The sequence below is a fragment of the Anopheles merus genome, chromosome 3L, assembly GCF_017562075.2.
Source record: "Anopheles merus strain MAF chromosome 3L, AmerM5.1, whole genome shotgun sequence".
Classification (NCBI taxonomy): Eukaryota; Metazoa; Arthropoda; class Insecta; order Diptera; family Culicidae; genus Anopheles; species Anopheles merus.
Window position 1 is genome coordinate 19650763 of NC_054085.1, and position 22086 is coordinate 19672848.

Here is a 22086-nt window from a genome sequence, read left to right on the forward strand (position 1 = left end):
TTCTTGTATCATTATTTGTAAGACAAATGCAAAAGTTGAATGATATTTAAGTCATGACTTACCGAGAAGAGCATGTTGTGAAGCCTGTAAATTGTTTAACTTTAGTCTTTCACTGATTTTAGCACCTTTTGCTCAACAATCTATACCTTCATCTACATTTACGGAATACATTTAAAAGTCCGCGGCATAAACTTTATCTGGTGTGTTTATAAGGTTGTATATTTATTCAATTCGTATACGGTCTTCAATTTCACACGGAAACACTGGCCAATCTTACGCTCCGAATGGGTCTACTGCCGTCCCACTAGCCTGCCCCAATCGCACTGAGCAAAAGAATGCTAAAGTAAGAATGTAATATTTAACCACTGCCGGGGAGGAAGCGGGTGAATTGAAGCTTCACCGATGGTAAACAAACGCACGCGAGCTTTAATATTCATACGCCGATATCATCAGGAACAGCTTCGCCACATTGGTACCGTACAGCTCACCGTTGTGGAACACACTCATGCTCAACTCCAGCTCGATGTCTTGCGGGCCTTCGATGCTTTTCTTCAGATTTAGCTGTGCGTTGTTCGTTCTTTTTTCCAGCCTGAAACGAAACAAAAGGGTAAACATTTGAGCGGAAGGTAATAAAAAAGGCTTTTTTGTTAGATTTAAAGTACAATTTGCAAAGCGAAAGTTCGCGAATGCTCTCCACGTCTGTTGCAATATTTAAAACCCCTTCCCGGTCCCACTTACCCAAAGTAGTGAATATCGACCGGCTTCACATGCGGTGCCGCATCGACCGAAACCAGCTTCAGATCGAAGTCGATCATCTGGAAGTGGGATGGACCGGTCAGTGTGAACAGGCCGCGCCCCTCCGGTGGTATTAAAATGTTCGACACGATCGTTAGGAAATTGTACGAGTACGAGTGGGGTCGGCGCAAGCATTCCATGTCCCCGGTATTGCAGTATTTATTGCTCCGCTCGCAACGGCTGCAATGCAAAAAAAAACGTTAGTAACACATAGTAACGAAGCTGCAATAGATGGTTGCTATCATCGACAAAAAAAATTCAACTTACTTTCGACGATCTGGATCGTGTTTGTAGCCGTAGGGACAGTCGATGGTTGTGCAGCGATAGCTTCCACCGATGTTGGTGCATATATCCTGGCGTCCCCTGCATACATCCCCTGTTTCGCACTCGTCGATATCTGTGCGATGGAGTGAAATGTTAGAATTGGTGAATCATTGGTGAAAATGGAACGGGAAAAAGATGTGAGGACATTTGAAAAGCACCGACCGATAAAATCTTAATTAAGTAAATGGGAAATTCACAAAACTGAAGTCATTGATGGTAGCGTAAAATCCCAAATCGAGCATGGAAACTAGCGAGCAACTAAAAGGAAGTCAAAATTCCAATATTCTTCGTAGCCTATTCGTTATTGAAAGGAATTTGTTATTGAAGTCAAACGACGGCAACGAGCTGATTGTTAAGCTTCCATTCAGCTTCGTCTGTTGGAATCAAAATCTGATTGAGATTTGTTATTTACTCACCAATACAGCTCCTTCCATCCGCTCCCAGCTTGTAGCCATGCGGACACCGGCAGCTGTACGAGCCGGGCGTATTCTCACAAATTCCCACGCACAAATTAGCCGACTTGTACTCCTCACACTCGTCCACATCGTCGCAGGTGCGATTGTTGTAGCTTATCCTGTAGCCCGGATGGCACCCGCACCGGTACGATCCCCAGTAGTTCAGGCAGCGCTGATGGCACAGCCCCGGGATCTCCTTGCACTCGTCCACATCCGTGCAGATCATCTCGTTCGGCCCATTCTTGAAGCCCTCCTTGCAGTCGCACCGGTACGAGCCGATCGTATTGACGCAGTTCGAGTTCTGCTGGCACACCTTCGAGCCGTGCATCGCACACTCATCTATATCCTCGCACCGCTTGTTCCGCCCAATCATATGCCCCGGCGGACAGACGCACACATAGCCTCCCTTCTTGTTTTTGCACGTCTGATCCGGCCCGCACAGTGCCTCGCCGGTAGCACACTCGTCGATGTCTTTGGAGGAGAAGAAGAAGTAGTAACCATTGCATGGCATTTACAATTGAATTAACGGCGTGAAAGTGAATTCCCTTTACCAACCCGGCTCACCTAGACACTCCGTAATGTCATCGTTCACGCGATATCCCACGGGACAGGTCAACAGGTCCCGGCAGCGGTACGATCCATTCGTATTAATGCACTGCTGATGGCGATGACAGCTAGCTCCACGGGCACATTCGTCAATATCTGGGTTAGCGTCGGTTCACCAGCCAAGCGATGAGTGCAAAAGGGTAAAAAGTAAGTTAGTAATTGTGACCATAAATAAGGCTAGCTTATGTACAGCACTGCATGCCTAGGGCGTGAAAAGTAGACGACGGCTAAGGATTTATTGCTGTGTTATATTCACCCCACAAGTACATCGGCAGCATTGCAAGCGAGATTGACAAAGAGTATGATTTTAAATTGTGTCCAGAATTTCGGAATCAACCGTTGAAACGATCCGCTGTGCTGCACTTACCAACACACGCTCCCGCACTGTTCCGCTCGAATCCGATGCCGCACGGTGGCAGCTGCGGCTGGTAGGAAGAGTATCGCGAAGCCGGATAGTGGCCGTACCCAGCAGGATTGTACGAGGGCCGCACGGTGGTAGTGCTGGTCGTGGTCGATGTGGACGTACTGGTCAGCGTGTGATATCTCGACAGCTGACGGCAGCGGAACGAGCCCTTGGTGTTGAAGCATTCGAACGGCGGCCGACAGTTGTGACGTCCCAGCGCGCACTCATCGTCATCTGTTTGGTTTGGAGGTGAAGATGCACACGGTGGTGTGTGCGAAAGTTAGTTTGCGGTTCCGGGAAGGGAGATGCATTGGCTGCCCTCCTGCCGCACTCACCATCACAGTGGCCCGTTTCCGCGTTAAGCGTGTAGCCAGTGCCGCAGCTTTGCAGCCGGATGCAGGTGTAGGATCCGATCGTATTGTCGCAGCGCTGCGTCTCCAGACACTCGTGGGCGTTCACCTGACACTCGTTGATGTCTGTGGTGATAAATGGCGTTAATTAGGTCAATTGGGTCAAGTGATTACTCCAGCGTTCAATCTCCATTCCCACTGCTCGGTTTAAAGCAGCAAGCGTAACGATTCAATTCACACAGTTTTGTCAAATTGCGCAGATTTTCTGAATTAAATTTCTAAGCTTTTCCTACAAACGCTAGATTGAGAACCTTTGAGACTCATTATAACAACTCAAAGAATGTAAGCTCTTTTAAGGCTCTATCTCTTACATCTCTTTCTTTGCGAGCAGCTTTAAAATCAATGTAAATCCTCCAATAATTGTATCCACTCCCTGCTAAAGCAGAACACCAAAGAGAAACATAAAAGCAACACCCACACTTTCAACACATTTTCTTACCGACGCACGCATTCGTAACGGTATCCAGGTTGAATCCAATTTTACAATCACACCTGAAACCACCGATTTCGTTCGTGCAGACTTGATTACTGTCGCACGCGTTCCTATCGGCCGCACACTCATCAATATCTGCAAGTAGATGAAATGGAAAACGGAAAGAAAATGTCGATCAATAACTGGGGCAAGTTAGTAAGATGATCTGAAATCGATTTGCGAACGACTTCAGAGCATTTGGTAATAGCAACTTGACGTGAACAACATGAAAGGATAACACCAATTACACATTGGATCTCATCTCTCTCGGAATGAGTTCAAGTACGATATACTCCAGATACAGGTATATCGAACGTAAGATGGGATTTCTCCCACGGCAGTGTAACGCAGGGCTCGGATGTAAAGAAGACAATTCATATCATAGAGAGGGCTTACCCACGCACTGATCATTATGACGCCGGAAACCGGGCGTACACGTTTCCACCTTCTTTCTTGCCGGGCTGTTGGGTTGGTTTGTTGGGGCGGAATGGTTCCAATCCGAAGCGTATAAGCAAAAGGGGGAAAAAACCGGAACAGTAAACGTTAGTACATTTTCCTTCGCCAAACAGTTTCAAAGTTAAACTTTTCGCGACGAGCTTACGAACTAACAAGGGCACGTACGTTGGATAATTCTTCACCACCGCGATACACTCGTACGAGCCCTCGATGTTGACGCAACGGTATCCTTCGTCGCAGGCACCGTCCTCCTCGCACTCGTTGACGTCTGCATGCGGGTCGGGGGATCCGGGCCGATTGATTGAGACAAAGTAGGAAACATGTTGCATTAAGAGTGTAGTGTCGTGGTGTACCGTAGCGAAAAAAAAAAGTTAATTGAATGTATCTCGGGAGGATTTTTTTGTTCGGATCATCTACATCTTTTTATCTGGCGACCATTATCAGGTTAGCAAACTTTATGAATATGAGCGTACAGTGATGGACAGATGATGGTTAGTTATTGTAATGATTAAAATTATTAAATATAATGTGTGATTCTTGGAGGTATGATTCTGATACGGAGTTAATGCAGTACAGTGGAGCGCTGTTTATCCGGGTACCTTTTATCCGGCTATCCGTTTATCCGTGCTGCTGAGAAATGACAGTTCAATACAAAGGTGACACTGCGTTCTGAGCAGAATATTTGAAAAAAATGGCTATCAGAGCACATTGTCATAACAAAAAACACTATAATTCATTGCAAATTTCAAATATTCTAATTGGAAAAAACATAAAGATAATAAAAATCTGATAATTTGTATGAATACATAAGAAAAATTTCAAACAAAAATCAAGAATTGGTGCTTAAATATATTCTTTGATTCATTATCCGTGTAACTCGCACATCCGGGTAAGGTCAAGTCCCGATGAGCCCGGATGAACGGCGCTCCATTGTAGTAGTATTCTTAAAATATAATGTTTACTTAATTTAAGTATAAACTTTGTTGCAAAATAATAATCTGAATCTTTATCGAGATTATTTATTTTATTAAAATACCAAACGGCTGCTACACTAATATTTAACGTCTTAAATTGCGACTGTTTATTTAACTCGCTTTAAATGCGAAGAGCTGAACACTTTATTCCCCAGCTAAATCCCATCACCTATGCTACGAATGTGTCCATCACTGTACAATATGATACTAGCACTAAGACGGCTATGAGATAAGTAAAACGCGAAACAAGCTAAGCATGCATTGGTGAAGTGATCTCCTACACCACAGCATCAAGCCAAGGCACCAGACAGCAAGTGAAAAGCAAAGAGATGATGATGAAGAAAGCAGGCAAACCTTCGCATACGCCCAAGCTCACGTTGTAAGCAAAGCCCGGTTGGCACATGGTGACCGCCTTCGGCAGGCAGGAATAGTTGCCACGTCCGTTGAGACAGTGTTGCCGCTCCCGGTCGCAAGCGTCCAACTGCTCCAGGCATTCGTTCACATCTAGCGCCGGCATTAGAAAGTAACACCCAGAAAGCGAGAGAACAAACAAACCTCAGTGTACTGTGAGGGGTGGCACAAGCGCAAGCAGGATGGTGCACGATGAAATACACTTTTGGTGTGACACATTATGTGTGACACAGCCGCACGGGGAAACTAATTCAGACATTTGAAGAAGGAGCTGCTCACACAGCAGGATATGTTAGGCGGGGGTGGGTGGCTTTCCCATTCCCCCCGCTCACTGTTTTGTTTCACTTCTACGGCTAACGAGAAGCGTTAAGCAGTTCTTTTCCGTTTCCGGGCCGTGACTGGATGAGTAGAACCTACCTTCACATTTGCCATTCTTCGGTGTGTAGCCCGGGTCGCAAGCAATGTCCGGAAGGACGACATCAACGCACAGGAAGCTTCCGCGTGTGTTTCGACAAACCTGACTGTCCGGGTTACAGGTGGCCTCGCCCGTTTCGCACTCGTTCACATCCTCACATTTGTCCGTGCGCTTATTGTGCTTGAAGCCGGCATCACAGCTGAAAGTCGGAAAGTCGAACGTGCAAAAAGAGTAATTGTGAGTGGTGCATAGGAGTGCCGAGTGATGGAGTGATAATATAATTACGCACTGTTATACCAATTGTAATTAGCGATTTCTATAGTGCTTTTGACACACGAGTGAGGGTTTCAACAATAAAGGTATTATTGTACGACGGAGTGATAATCGAACTAATGAAAACATTTTTATGATTTACTCATTAAAGCACATGTTCATGTCAACGGATAATTATGTTTCCACTAGTTTCAATCATGGAAAAATATAGTAACGTAACATTATAAATTCACTAACCACGAATATTGAGAATCTTGGCCAGTCCAAGGAAAAATCCTTTAAATCATTTTTTTTATTTCCTAATAAATTATATAAATGTTGATTTTGTGATTTTAGAATAATTTTCAAAGTATAGATTTCTTCTCAGAGGATCAAAACCTTTACTAAAGCATATGGTTTAAATATGACTATCAAATGGATCATATAATAGGGATGAAGAAAGATATCGTCCAGCGTTGTAGAATCTGGTAAAATATATGGCTTTACTTAATACCCGTTAACTGTAGAGCCTACTGAAGCTAGTCCTGAATACGCCGAACTGAATATCTTACTACTATGATCGATCAATCAACCATGCTCATTGGAGGCTTCTGTAGGATTCTTCTTCTTCTTCTTTGGCTCAACAACCGATGCCGGTCAAGGCCTGCCAACACACTTGTGGGGTTGGCTTTCAGTGACTTATTGATTTCCCCCCATAGCAGGATAGTCAGTCCTACGTATGGCGGCACGGTCTATTTGGGGCTTGAACCCATGACGGGCATGTTGTTAAGTCGTACGAGTTGACGACTGTACCATGAGACCGGCTCACGGGACTTCTGTAGGATTAGTCAACAATAAAAGCGCTAACTAACAACGAACAAATGTGGTACACTTTGGTAAGGAGAACAATTATGTAAATGTCTAAACTCTGGAATTATCATACAGATAAGAACTTATAACAATTTGAATGTTTTTATAATGCCAATATTTGATTGGTATTTATTTTTAAATCCAAACATGCATGAACACATTTGCTCTAAAGATGCCTAGTTATCAGGGACATGTTAACTAGAAAGCAGTATTTGTATATAAATAATGTATTGTTCCAAGAAGGATAAGTGTTTTTGTTGCATCAACAACGTGTACCCATATCAATAAGCGACAGTTCATCTGTACAATTTGACAGCTTATACTTGCGCAGTATTTGTATAGACTATAGGATAAGAGGAAAATAAATAAAGGTACACAAGTACAAGAAATAAACAATAATGTTTCGAATAACATTGAAAGAATGTTTAGACAACGAAAAAATATTGTCAAAAATATTCTCCAGGCGTTCTAAAACTCTCCAACCTAAAAATGAAACAGCTGGTATTTAAAATTTTAATAATTATTCCCTAAAAATTGCAGTTCAATTTATTTTTAACAAGTAAACTATGATTCCTCCGCAAACTTGCTTTAGACTAGATTAGCATAGACTGTACAGAAGTATCAGACGAATTTTATGTATTTATAGTGTTCATTATTGCGTATGTATCTAATTGTCGTCATTTTGCTTGATTAAACAGCATTTGTGTTTTAAAATACAGGGTTTTCGAGGATTATATAGACATGTTCAGCGAGTTGTAGATTCGTTCAGGCATATAATAGACTCTTTCCGCGAGATATAGAATTGTTCGGAAGTAGGCGTTGACATGTTCAGCGATTCTGTAGAGCTATCATTTGTTTTGTTTACACACTGTGCCGCAGGGTTCAATTTTTCTTTCTTAAAAGTCCTAAAAGTAGCTAATAATCATTCTCCAAGCTGCTTAATACATAAATTAGTTGAAAAAAGCATATTTTTTCGAAAATCGTTTGTTTACCTTCTGATGAGAATGATCCAACTTGCAGTCCAAGGGGTACGAAAGTGACAGCTCTACAGTATAACCGAACATGTCTACACCTACTTCCGAACAATTCTATATCTCGCGGAAAGAGTCTATTATATGCCTGAACGAATCTACAACTCGCTGAACATGTCTATATAATCCTCGAAAACCCTGTAAGACTATTATTGTGGACAAAGTAAATTCTTGGATAGAAATACTTATTTGTTCATTAAAAAAAAAACAATACAAAATAGGTTCTGAATATTTAAATATTTGTGCAAGGGTTATGGTCTGCAAGCAAGACAAGTTTCACTGTAAAAATGTACTAGAAGAAAGAACAAGGAAAGCAAATCTTCCTAAAGTTTTGAAAAACAATACTAAACAGAGTGGAGCTTTAGTTTAATGTCTGATGTACTAAATTCGCATAGATCCCTACTCGTTCTAAAAATAATAAAAAGTAATTTTCTGAAATAGTTATTTTAAACTTGCACACTTTTGCTAGATATTTCTTACACATGCTTCGTGTTTGTCGAGGGATGTTTTAATTAAAAATGCAATTTTTTCACATCAAAAGCTTATGAATAAAATGCCAATCCTTTCTTTAAAAAATCTTTAAAATTACTTTAGCACGTGCTGATTGTATTTCTGTATTTCATAACACGATATTCTGACACTCCAAAGTTGAGAAGTTCCTTTTTCACTGAATTGTTTGACTCATCTGCCTTCTATAAGATAGTAGAATTATGTCAAATTTAATTTCAACCAATTTACACTTATTGCATCTAAAACCATCTTCATTTCATAATTACATTAATTAAAATACCTGCTAGTACATTCTAGTCTAGTAGTACATTACCTTGCAAGCTGATCTTTTCGGATGATTCCATTGCTATCCCTGGTCCGACTTACCCTTTACGCTCAACCGTTTCATTATCCTCGTCCGAAACCAGGGCACAGGTTTTCTTGTCGTCCAGCAGCTCGTACCCGGGATGGCACTTGCACACATACGAACCGCCCTCGACGTTCTCGCACACCTGCGAGCAGATCGACGGAAACTGCTCACATAAGCTCTCTGGTGAAGGAAGAAATCAAATCCCCAACGAACAAAAAAGAAAAAGAAAAGAAAAAAAAACAAGATCGAAACAGACGCAGTCCGCTCCAATGTAGACTAGCTTTTCGGTGCAAAAATACTGTTTCCCCGCAAAATAGGGAGCATGTAAAGAAGGGGAATTTAAAACGGGGCAATATCGAAACAGGTGCCGCAACCGCAACAACAGAGAAGCAAAGGTGTGGCCAAAAAAAAACACGTGCAAACAAACACTCACGCTCATCGTTGCCACTGAGGAGTATGATTTCACCTTCTTTCTTGATGTCGTTGCAGCAAGCGTCATAGATCTCGTCCCAGGGGCTTCCGAAGGCGAACGGTTCCACCGAGCACTTGTTAGCGCTCGAGCCAACCACCAGCCCAATTTTGCACGCTTCGCAGCAATCCTGCCGAGGTTAGAAATTTGATTATGTATCCTTTTTTTTGGGGGGGGCCCGGGTCTGCCCAGTGGAAACCGTGCCTACCGTGTAAAACTCCGACCCGGAATGGTCACCCTTGAGCGAGCAGCTGAGACCCTGGCGGGCCGCTATCTGGCCAGCTGTGCATTGGTAGATTTTGTGCTGCTTCGAGCAGCAGATTTCGATGGTCGACAGGCACAGCCCGTGCAGCCCAGCCGGTACCAGCTCCAGTGACTTGTTGAAGCTCGAGCAGGTGCGGCTCTGCAGGCCCCACTCTTCGCCTTCCTGGCAGCACAGCGACAGGATCTGTTCGATTGCAATCGCTGGTGAATGGAAAAATGTCGTTATTTTGTATTAACTGAAGTTTTATTGTTCAATAACAAGTAAAATTTATCTAAAAATGTACTGTACATGTTCAAAAATCATTAAAAAAAGAATCCTCAACATAACTACAATATCTAACAGCTACAATGAAGTCATAAAGATTTTATAAAACATCCATTCACCATGGGCAACATTAACTCCTCATTTCAACACAACACAACCCCATCTTATCACCATTAAACCTGCTCATTCCCCGAGCGCTGCCAAAGTACATTCTTACCGCCCGATATTGTGCCCGCTATTGATTCCTTTCATCGAAAACACCAAACAGTAAACGAACGCCTTGCCCTTGCCACAGTGGTTAGTGGTGCTTCGTGCAGTAAAATGCTCGAATCCAATTACCGGAAATGTTCTCGGTCGGTTTTCAGCGACCCACTAACAGTGACGGAAACGAGTCATGAATCAATTTTCTCACCTATGGTACACCGACTTACGGGTGCTCGAACAATTGGGTTGGCACTGGCATTGCATAGATTGCATTTGCGAGCAACCTGCAGCTCTCAATGCAACCCGGCCCATGGGGGCTGCTATAAAATAATGCAGCACCCACCCGAAGCACCAACAGAAATAAAATCCCCTTCCGTAATAGAATGGTCTTAGTTTTATGTATCTATTACAGAAATAAGTCACTTTTTTTCGGGAAGGTAAGAATTACATTTCTGTGCTCACTACCAACTACCGGGCAGCCCGGAACCGACCCGACATCATCTGTTATAGCATTGAGTGGATGCTGGCATCCGATATGGAATGAGGGGGGCATTCTTTACCTTCGGACCGTTGCAAAGGTGAAATCGAGGCGTTCCATACAGGTAGGTATTTTCACACATCGTACCATCGGATCGATAGTAATTATAATAGAAATGGTTTCGATTTCTTCGGCCCTGCTTCCTCGGCGCCTGCGAGCCGCTTGATAATGAAATCGAAGGTAAATAATAGATGCAGCACCCCCGTGGCCCTGGGATGTTTGGCCGGCGGAGGAGGGTATGAGATTATGCAATCGATGCACGTATGCGAGGTTTGCGATTTCATTCCCACCAGCTTCTGCTGGGAAAGTGAATACCTCTTTTGTCAGCTTCCTGCGAATGAAATTTCACTGCCTGGGAATGGGGTTTGAGAAGTTGGCAAATTGGAGGGCTGAATGTAGCTGCTTATTATTGCGGTAATAATTAATGCTTGTATTTTAAACATTGCGATGTTATCTGGAGCACGATATTTGTATGTAAAGTGTTGTGAAAGATTAGATTTTAAAATTGCCTACGTGGGTTTTCAGCAATCATAATAATTTTGACACATTTTATGAACATTTATTTGATTAAGTCATAATGCCATCGGTTGCAACGTTATGGCATAACATTTAAAGCCACAACCAAGCCATGAATCCCATGCAATCACACAGTGTTCAGCAGAATAGCAGTAATTTATTGGAGTATAAACGTGATGTAATAAACGAAAAATTGCTTTCAATTTTTTCGTTAAAAGATATAAATTACGCATGGCAAACTGCAACAGAATGTGACCAAAAAAAATTGCTGAGAAGTGTTGAAAAAAGGGAAAACATGCTGTTTAAATTTCTGATTAAAAGATTCTGGCAAAAAAATAACCATTTTGCTGACTGGTTCACCCCTCTGATCGTGAAAGGTATTAACAAATTAAATTAAAAAATCAATAATTGCCACTTTACTGGTTGGCGGGGAGTAAAAAGAAAGAAAAACAATATAAGAGCAAAAAATGTCTGACAATCACCACCACCATCGACAGCGTTTGAAAGGAGGTTTAATCTCGCTGCCGAAAGTGAGTGAGGAAGCAAACAGCAGCAAGGGTTTGCGATACACGAACATTGATCCCAAATATCCTTTAATAACGAGCAGCACAAAACGGGGAATGCACTTTATTTTAACAGGCTTCCGGACAATATCACACCAAGCATCAGGAAAGCCTTTACTTTTATTGCTTGCTTTTATTGTGTTTATTGTGTAAGAGATGATCAGGCATTTTAGGAGATATTTCAGATTATTACGCTGTTGAATAACTCTGAGAATTAATTGAACTTCAAATTTCCTTAGTGAATTATTACATTAAAGAGTAGGGTAAGTGTACTAATTATGGCTATATTATGTCATCAAGATACCGATTTTACTGCTACTTACAAATTAAAATTTGGGTAAAATTTCAAAAGTCCATATGTTTTCTAGAGGCCTATAATGTGTAGAACACGAGAGTAGTAACGAAACAATAGAAAATTTCGATTAAAAATACATCTCTAGTTACCAATTATGGCTATAGTGTTTCTAGCAGTTTGCCATAGCTGTACCAATTGAGGTTGTAGGCCAAAACTCGTGGATATGTAGACCAAAAATCAATTTGTGACATTGTTTTAACTCAAATCAAGTAGTAATAAGTTCACTGCAGGTAAATTAGTAAGTGAACACCATTAAATAAGTAATATTAACAGTTTCATATCTCCGTTTTGTATCACTATTTGTATTGATATCCACGCTCAATTAATCGCACAATTGATGGGGCGATACATTAATTTACCTCCCTCCACTGTTATATCTGTGGCTGAAACAAGTTCTTCTAAAATGTTAGGGACTTATTCTACCGATAACACCGTATTTGAACACACTTTATATCTCCTGAGAATTCTTCATATTCCTTCATTTGGAAGCTATTCCGAAGCTAGCTACCGTTTCAGTACGAGCCACAGAGGAGCGCAAGTCACGGAGGCTTGTTTGCATTAGAATCGTTGCCATTGCCCAACTATCTTGAAGATACTTCTGGTCAATTATGCTCTAATTATCGATCAGAGAAGAACAGGAGCGCACTTGGCAACAGTACGACACGAGCGGCGTTCAGATTACACCTTTTTTCATATGCATTATTTAGATGAAACTTATTCGATGTTGTACATTTTACAAGAAAATGATGCTTAAAACACAAAATAACACTTTATATTGCGAAAATAACAACAAGGAACCCCGATTTATTCACTTTTAAACTATGCGCCACGACCAAAACGACAGTTGTCAACAAAGCATCCATAGCATACTGCGATATTTGGTACACCGAAGGTTAGTTGTATCAATAATGGACATACGGAAAAAAGGCATATTTTCGATGAAATAATGGTAAATTTTGATAAGAAGTCGTTAAATAACTAATATTTTGCACCAAAATGATGATTTTGCGATAAAATTATGGTAAGGTGTTTGAAAATCGCTAATATCCTACTGTGATACTCTTAGCAAGATAGTAAATATACCAAAAATCTTGGCAACACAATTTAAAAGGGTGATACTCAACAAACGGAAGTAACCAGCATAAAGCTAATGAAGCACAAATGTGTAAAAAAAATTCATATTTGAAATGAAAAATCCTTCCGTGGTTTTAGAATGCAAATAGACTGTTTTAGAGCGAAAATAGTGTTCGTTACAGCCATAATTGGTGCTATAGCCACAATTGGTACACTTACCCTAATCATTTTTATCTTGATGCACCATTAAAGATTTTTTTATAAGCTTGTGGTTTAGTTGAGTCCATCAACTGTCATATTTATTAATTTGACAGGCAAAGAATTCAATAATTTCTATACATAGCAGTGCTTTGGAGAAAAACTGGGAAACGGAAATGTACATTTACTTTCAGCTGAAAATAGACAATAAAGCTCAGTTGATAAATTTTGAGATTAAAATATGAGACACAAGCATTTCCGTGGTCTAATTTGTAAGACAAAACACGCCAATCCTTCTATAGATAATGCTTAAAACATCATGGCAAACAATGTTACTCGATAAACATATAATCAACCCTATTAATCTATAAAATTAATATTAAATCGCATAATTACACATGGAACCTCAGCTGTCAACTAAACACGATGGTCAATCCCTTTATCATTTTGCATAATGGCTTTAATGGCGAGTCTAGCAAACTATTTTACGCTGTAAACTATAATGCTGCCATACTCTATTTTATCGAATTGAAATTAAAAGCATCACACTGTTCCATCCTGCTCTGCTGTGCTTTATTTTCGTAGTCTTTACCCCTCATCCATTTATCCCCCGCACAAATTAACTACTTTTATGATAAAGTGATGACCATCATCATCAGCACACACACACACACACACACACACACACACACACACACACACACACACACACACACACACACACACACACAGACATAACAATAAAAAACAGCACCGACGAAATACAAAATAAAACGACACCCCCTTGGAGCAAGTAACATTCAGTTCGAAAACAGCAATCAGTAGAAATTAATTGCACACGGCGGGTCGTGATGGTCCCCTTGTCTACATGTCACGTCCATAAAAAACTCCTCCCCGGTCCCGGGAACATTAATAAAACAAAACGTAAAAATCACAACACCACCAACCGCTCGCCAATCCACCATCCCCCGCCGGCTACACCGGCCGGTGCTTGGCGGTGCGGTTGATAAATGTATATTATTTTATAAATTAAATCAATTATTTATAACACTCCACTCGAGCGCCACTCCACTTCGTGTTTCAAGAGCCCCCGGATATCGATACAGGCGGATGTAGTACCTAATTCCGGCTATCATTCGTCACTCATTTCGGCAGCGACGGAAGTGCAAACTGCAGGCTGTGCAGTGCAGTGTGTACTGCGGTGCCGCAAAAGTTGCCGCAGTTTCCACTGTCAGATGCATTCTATCGCGCGCACACACAAGTGTGTGTGTGGGTCCTGCCAAAAAGCACCGTTTCCACAGACGACCCGTCAAAATTATTACGGCAGTAGTAGAGCCGTAGCGCCATCGCTTATGCTTTACATCTGCAAAACATGCCACATACATTCGTACGGAAAATTAAATTAAACCATCTGCTTCACGAAAGTGAAAGACTTCCGGAGCGGGAGCGGGGTCTGGCTTTTGAATCCTGTGAACTATCACACACACACACGTACACACACCTTAGCGCACGCTTTTCATGCTCGTTTCGCCCATATGAAAAGCTTCTCTGCGGGTTATATATTTTATGGTTAATAAAATTTAACCTTTTACATGCGCACAGCACCTTGCTGCACGCTGTTGAACTGGAACTTCTCACACCGTGGTGCGATGTACGGGTAAAAGGTGCCATTTGGACACACAAGAAACTGTTCTTAACTGCTGTTCCATGGCTTCCGCTTCCTTTCCACACCCCACGCCCATTCTCTCCCTGACTCGCACACGAGCTGGATGGCCGTTGGTAATGCTCAAAATGAATAATTAAATCCTTCTCATAAATAATTCGCTATGCTGCTGCTGCTGCTGCTGCTGTGTTTTTCAATTACCGATTTCTAAGTCAATAAACGTAACGATATGAAACGATTTCAATTTGTCGCCCACTCGCCCACCCGCTATTTCGCCCTTTTCCATTTAGTCGGAGCTTCATGCGAATTGCTCTATTATGTGCCCCCGATGGCACGGCAATGGGGTGTTCTGGGTTCTGGAGCAGTTTAGTCCGCCAGGCCACCACACGATGGGCACCAGGTGTGCCACGTGTAATGTACATTAATCACGTACGCCAATGTAGACATGGCTTGAGGTTTATTTGTTCCCACTCCACGCACTCTCACATTCCCTCAGTTCGATACAATCATGTTGTTGAGCGGTGCGGTGCAATTGTAGCTATTAATTATGTCTTTAGATCCAATGAGTGTGTTAGATAATTGTGAGTAGATTTATCAATTTATTTGAAAATATTAGCATCAAATTCTAGCGACACGCTGTTGACATGATGCCCTTACAACGATTCAAAGCATCAACAATGCTCCAATGCGTTGCGACTTTGCGGCTTAGACAGTGGCGAGAAAGTGTGCCAATTGTTTAAGAAACCCCTAAAACCCTAAACCGTAATGAGAAATACAGGAAAGAATCCATTGTATTAATTTCTACCTAGTCGATGGGTGGTTGCGGTGCCACACAACCGTTGCACCGGTGCAAGCATACGTGATAGTAATGCAGCGAAATGCAGCTTACTTACTATCTAACACCTTCGTGCACGTTCCGTTTACGCGTCGGATTACGATGGGGCAGCAAGCGTAAGATAAGGCAGCTAAGAAAATAGTTCCGTTGCCAGAGCACGGCAACCAAGTGCAGCACTGTTTGCGGATGCTGCCGATAACGCCGTATTGCATTAGCGCACCGCCCGGGCCTGCGTTTGGTTGCCGTCGGAAGACAGCGATAAAAGCAAATAAATATCACCGCACATTCACCTTCGTGGGGAGATGGGTATGGAGGATAAAATGGAGATGCTAAAAGTACATAATGCAGGGGGGGAATAAGTCGTTTCTATTAATATGGATCAATTCCTACAATTCTTGTTTCAAAGTTTTAAAACATTCTTTTTGCTGCGGAACTTACGGAACAATTTGCAGGAAATATAATCACCAAGGTGTAGTTTCAATGCCCAAACGTGCTAGTATTTAAATATGTGGCCCTATTTATAATCTCATAACGTATAACCACTCTCGCGCTAGTGATTATTTCCTTCCGACATTTACAGGGGTTTTCAGGGGTTCTCATAGTTGTAGGACACTTCGTTTACTCTTTCTACTGGGAAGTGAACTTCATTTGTTGGAATTTGGAGTCTATGGCACGCTTTTTTTACAGGATTCTTGGAAATTCCTATTGGATTTGCCAAACAAGGGTGATATAGAGTCCAATTCCCATTAGATTAAGTTCATTTCACGGAAGGAGTCAATAAAGTGTACCACAGCTATGGGTACTCCTGGAAAGCCCTGTAATAACGTTTGCATTTGAAAAAAACTGGACAAATTTTTTCGATGTTTCAAGGGGGTATCTTAACCCGTACTAATAAAACGATAATTGCTCTTTCAATTATAGATTCCTATGAGTTAGCAGACAAAATTTAAATACACCCATATCAGTCAAACTGTAACTGAAATGATAAAAAAAAGTGAAACAATTTCGTTTAAAAGCGGGCGCGATCGAAGAAAGACACCACGCCACGTCGGAAACGGACACCGTGCGGTAGTTTGAGGACGTCAAATAAGCCCACTCCAACATCTACAACTTCTCGGCACTTTTATACAACAATTAGAGCATCGAAAGAAAGACTCGGTTCCGAATTGCCGACGATTCTGAGATGAAAACCGAGAAACGAGTGGCTAAATCGCTGCTTTCACTTGACTGTAAGGTCAATGCAACTGGCCAAACAGTGAAATAGTATCTGAGAAGTATGAAAAAAACATATATAAGGAAGCAAACATCGAGTTCCCAGCGGCAAGCAATGACATTCAGCTCCGTTCCATTGAATGTTTCCGGACAAACTCCAACAATTTTGTCGTAAAAACTGAGGAGGAATTGATTTAAATTGGAAGTTAGACCTTAAAACATGCGTACATGCGTGTCTTCGTCCGCCATGGCGAAAATTCCGGATATCTTCCGGTAGGCAGCTCGCAATATCGTAGATTTACTTTGGTAAGAAAGCTTGAATCATAACCTTTCAGGGGATGTTTATCACAAGCAATTATCTTAATCTTAGCTTTTCATTTAGACTTTAAAAAATAAATGTATAAAACAGAAAGCAAATAAAATACCAATATATATCGTACCTTCACCATTGCTCGGTTGCATCAGTGCAAAAGCTCCCAAAAACAGAAGCAACATTGCTGCACGCATCGTCAGTCCTTTTATGATCATTCTCTTCCCTGCTACTGCAGGACTAAATATTAACAGTCACACAATTTACACCACTTCACACAACACAACACACTATCATCTGACTGACTGTCCCTTTTATGTCCGTTACGTAAAGTTCAACTGAAATCCTAACAACAACAACAAAAAAAGAAAGAAATCATCTAAAACAAAACCAACTAGCGTTTTCTGTTAAAAAGAAAAAAAAGAGACTTTTTCCGTTGTAGAAAAATTCCCCCAGGAGCAAATGCTCCGGGACATGTCAGAAAGCTGTCAAAATGGATCGCGTCCGAAAATTTCGTCAGCAAAAAGGTCGCCCGTAGTAGGAATTAGATCCATCACAGAGCAGCCACTTTACACTGTGCCAAACACTCACACACACACACACACACACACTCACACACGAGTTTGCTGAACACTTTCAACTATTTTGGGGAGGCAGAGATTTTGGCCCGTTTTGTTTGGTTCGCCACCATGCTTCTAATCAATTTGCCACACCACGATCCATATCATCATCATCATCATCGTTTGCCCACTTTTCGCAATAGATGTACGCGAGGATAAGCTCGAAACACGATCCCCAAAACCGGCACAAAGCAAATTTGTTTCGTGGCAAATCGTTGGAATTCGATTTGACAAATTGGGCGGGAAAATATGTCCCTGTTGGAAATAGAGGGAAAAAAAACCCTCGTTTTGGGGGTGGTTGCCGTCAACTCGAATTTGAAAACTGTGCACTCCGCACGGAGCTAGAGCCTATGGCTCGTGTCACTACGGGCGCTGATCCTGGATTGGCTTCGATCCGTGCTACTAACCCGCACGCGAACCGTCGTACACTTTTACTATCGCCTGGACAAACACACACACACACACACACACGTGAACGCACACATGGTCGTGCTACAAAATGGACCACTTTGGCCATCGCTCTTCTACCCGTCTTAAAGCGCTTTTAAACCGCTTGTGGCCCCTATTAGTCCGTTGGAACCGTCCGTTTTTTTTGTTGCTTTTTTTCGGTCAAGGTTGGTAGTTTCCAGTTCATGTCACGCACTTCACTCCGCACTGAAAGTGATCCTTGGAACTATTTCTTTCCCTTTTTTCATTGTTTCACTTCCTGCATCAAAACGGTTCCACCTTGGCCCCATACATGTGTGCCGTGGTTGCGTGGTGCACACCTTTTGCTTTCACACACACGACAGCACTGCTGCACCAAGCTGTTCCAGTGCAAAGTAATAGATTTATCGCTATTCCTGAAAGCTTCCCCGGTCACTTTAAGTGGCTTTTGTGAGAGCTCCTCCGCTCACAAACACCCCGTGCACGCTGCCAGAGTGCCCTAAGATGCATTGCTCCTTGTTGCTAGCCATCGATCTTCCTAGCCGAGGTTACATCAAAGTACTGCGTACTGGATCCATTGCACATAAATACCGACAAACCGGATTAAAGACTGGGCTAATTGATTTATAAAGTTCACTTGCAGCAGCACACACACACACACACACCTCAACGCTTCAGGTTGAGCTCTTAATTTACTGTGAAGAAGCGCTGGAGCTGCCACTAACAAACACGATTAGACACGACCGTCATGCATTACGGTCCGGATGAAACTGCACTGCTGGGCACGCGGCAGGCTCGTCTGCTCAATATATAGAAGTGATGTTTGCATTATGATAATGATACGGGTTCTGATGCCACACCAAGCGGATGATGCTACACGCTTCCCCTGTCCTGCCTTTTTAGGGGGCCCTTCGGGCCCATGCTTCCCGCCGGAAAACTTGTGACTGCATAATGTTTGTGAAGTTAAACAAACTGTAAAGGTCAAAGCAGACGGCCAGGCTGCTAGCAAACCTCGGGAGCAGGTAAGCGGTAAGCCCAAGCCTTGAAGAGGCCCGCACCGTCGTGATGAATGCTATGCGCATCTTCCGAGCCATACATTTGGTTGGGCATTTGGTAGGCAATTCTGTGTGCTGAAAGAGCAAACGGAATTAATTCCACTCGCCACTGGCGCCCTGCAGCTTAGGGGAGGAATGCACGAGACGGTCTAATAATACAATCAAATTAGAATCAGATGGTCAGAGATTCCAGAGCGCCAAACGATTCGGAAACCAAATCTAACGCTCAAATTTAACCAAATCTAATGCATACGAGATGGATTGGGGACGTCCCGCGTGTTGATTCGCTGTCTGCTATGCAAAACCCATCGCAGTGACACTGAGCGCGACTGCATATTAACCAAATACCCAGGTCAGTTAGAAATAGGATTTTTTTTTATTTGAGTTTTTATAACGATTCCAATCGATCAAACTACAAACTAAAACATGTGATTTTTTAAATCAATTCCAAAGAATCCTTGATGAAGTTCAAACATTTATGTTTTAGCAGGTTTTTTTATAAAACAATAAATATTTCCTGAGTGTAACAAACCTCTGAAAGACATCACAACACGTATTGAGACTCCTCATTAGCTAGTGGTAGACACTGCTCATTTAGGGATTAAATATAGTCATTGCTAAAAGAGAGAACATTCAGAAATTGCAAAACATTGAGCGGTGAGGTTGGATGTTCCTTCCACCATTACGGTTTGTAACATAAAGGGAAGGAAGGCCAAAACCTTTAAATGAGACATAACACAAATTGCTTCAAAACTCTGCATTGGGTTGAAAATATTCTAATTCCTCTAGAAAAATAAAAAGAACTACGCATGATCATCGCATGAAGAAGAGTTCTGTTTTCCAAACAGATGAAATGTTTCAACAGCATTCAAATTTTAACAATACTAGTTAATTTGGCCCAGTTACAGGGTTATGTAAGATAGTTTTGAGGGTATTTAATAACTTTAGGGTGTGTGTTAAGGATTTTTGAAAAGGCAATGCAAATGCCAGGTGACATTTAGTTCCAAGGGATGCATTAAAATATACTGATTCAAAATTCATACCGATCCCGGGACTAATCCAGAACCCATGTCCATCCTGAAATTTTTCAGAAATCGTTCTGGTACTGGAACTGATTTCAATCCCATATAACGTCTGAACTCACTGCTTGAACTTCGATTCCCTGCCAACTGTTGAATTTGTGCTTTTTAGTTGGCACGTTTTTCGTTACAAAAAATTACTGAAATTTTTCTCGGCATACCATGAGATTTTAATATTTTTTCAAAACCCGAGTTTTCCATCCAAACGCATGCTTTGTAATTGAACTGTCAGCCAACAATCGAGCGGTCAATTCAAAAGTATGCCATCAAAAAAGCATTCAATTATTGAATTCTGACTGAATGTGTTAAAATTTGTCATAAACCTGGCCATGGAACTTATCATAACCCTTAACCGGTCTTTCAACTGATCCTGACACCATACCGATCGTGGAATCGATCCCGATCCCATACCGCAGTGGTCTCCAACCTTTTAAGGATCACAGTTCAATTGGCTTTGAAAACAGATTAGCCGCGGATTACATTTTGTGGACTTAGAATCTTTTTGATAAAAATATGTTGAAATCTTTTTCTAGACATTTCTGTTGAAATGTTTGTATCGATTATGGCGAAAAAATACACGGTGTGTAGTGTATTAAACTTTTCTATAAAAAAAAAAACAATTCTTTCGCGGACCATTTCTTTTCACGCCACGGGCCACAGCTTGGATAACTGCTACAAAAACCATACCGGTCCTGAACTCATAACGATACTGGAACCGATCCTGACCCCATGCAGATTCTGTTACATACGGGTACTGGAACTAAACTCAAACTCATACTGCTTGCTTTTATAATTCGGGACTTGAATAGTATCTGAATCTGTCTCAATCATGGTACTATGCAAAGCAGTCTAGTTGTTTGAATCGAATGAGGATTATCGAATGAAGTTTTTATTTATTTATTTATTTATTTTTTGGGGGGTGCTAAAATTAGGCCAATATATGAAAAAATCCCGAAAAATCACGCAAAAGAAAAATCACGTGCAACTATAGAATTCTGACCGTCCAAATAGACATAGAGCGACAACGTCGCGCGCGACGAAAAATAGCTCAAAATGTCACTCGGTGTAGATCAAAGTAGCTCATTTGACTCAGTCAACCAACTTGTTTTTTATTTGAAAACACACAAAAATAGGTTAAAATGTGTTCAAATCTATTTTTTTGCGTTTGGCATTAATCTGGCTAGTAAACAAAGTAGATAATTCGATTATTTCGGATGAAGCAAAATTGTCGCGCGCGACGAGTAGCTCTGTTTGCAAAATTGAGCTACTTTTTGTCGCGCGCGACGTTGTCGCTGTATGTCTATTTGGACGGTGACTGTAACTCGTATCATTCTTTCCTTACACCTCGAAACACTCAAAACCAAGTCGGCGTTGCGTTTTCCATAACCAAAGTTGTTGCCATTGTATTGATGTAAACTAAACAAAAATCATCCAAGCTACCGCTGGAAAGTAACGCTGATCAGCCTTTACTAGAATTTTATAATAGATATTGTTCCCAATCTTGTATGTCAAATGATCATGCAAAGAATGAAATAAAATATAACCGTATGCAAAACTTAATCCTTTATTAGACCAGCAAAAATCTAACAACAGAGTTCGATGGAGCTACACCAAACCGTTACCATTATGATAGTGAAGGTTACATGATTAAACGCTTCATTGAATAACATTTGGGAGGAAAAAAAAAGCGAAAGCGTTACGTTATTC

General features: G+C 41.6%; 1 protein-coding gene across 8 annotated transcripts; it reads right to left on the reverse strand.

The window, feature by feature from the left end:
- Window positions 1-198: 198 nt before the first annotated feature.
- On the reverse strand, window positions 199-19023 carry LOC121598503 (fibulin-1). 8 transcript variants are annotated; one of them, XM_041925444.1, is made up of 17 exons: window positions 18942-19023; window positions 17330-17545; window positions 9411-9667; window positions 9167-9332; window positions 8751-8913; window positions 5724-5920; window positions 5250-5399; window positions 4087-4189; window positions 3862-3926; window positions 3433-3561; window positions 2919-3059; window positions 2548-2817; window positions 2139-2276; window positions 1536-2045; window positions 1063-1192; window positions 739-975; window positions 199-589 (listed from the first exon to the last, which is right to left on the reverse strand). In XM_041925444.1, the coding sequence occupies exons 2-17, from the start codon at window positions 17415-17417 to the stop codon at window positions 427-429; spliced, it is 2907 nt and encodes a 968-aa protein (XP_041781378.1). In that variant the 5' UTR covers window positions 17418-17545; window positions 18942-19023; the 3' UTR covers window positions 199-426. The 8 variants fall into 8 exon arrangements, with proteins under 8 accessions (XP_041781378.1, XP_041781384.1, XP_041781377.1 ...); XM_041925450.1 differs by having other exon boundaries at window positions 9200-9332; window positions 18911-19015; XM_041925443.1 differs by having other exon boundaries at window positions 18911-19015.
- Window positions 19024-22086: the final 3063 nt, after the last annotated feature.

Coding starts and splice junctions, on each gene's coding strand:
- LOC121598503 (XM_041925444.1), bottom strand. CDS start 17,417: ATGATCATAAAAGGACTGACGATGCGTGCAGCAATGTTGCTTCTGTTT. Junction 9,333..9,410: donor CCGGGTCGGAGTTTTACACG/GTAGGCACGGTT, acceptor TAACCTCGGCAG/GATTGCTGCGAAGCGTGCAA. Junction 8,914..9,166: donor CCTCAGTGGCAACGATGAGC/GTGAGTGTTTGT, acceptor TTCCTTCACCAG/AGAGCTTATGTGAGCAGTTT.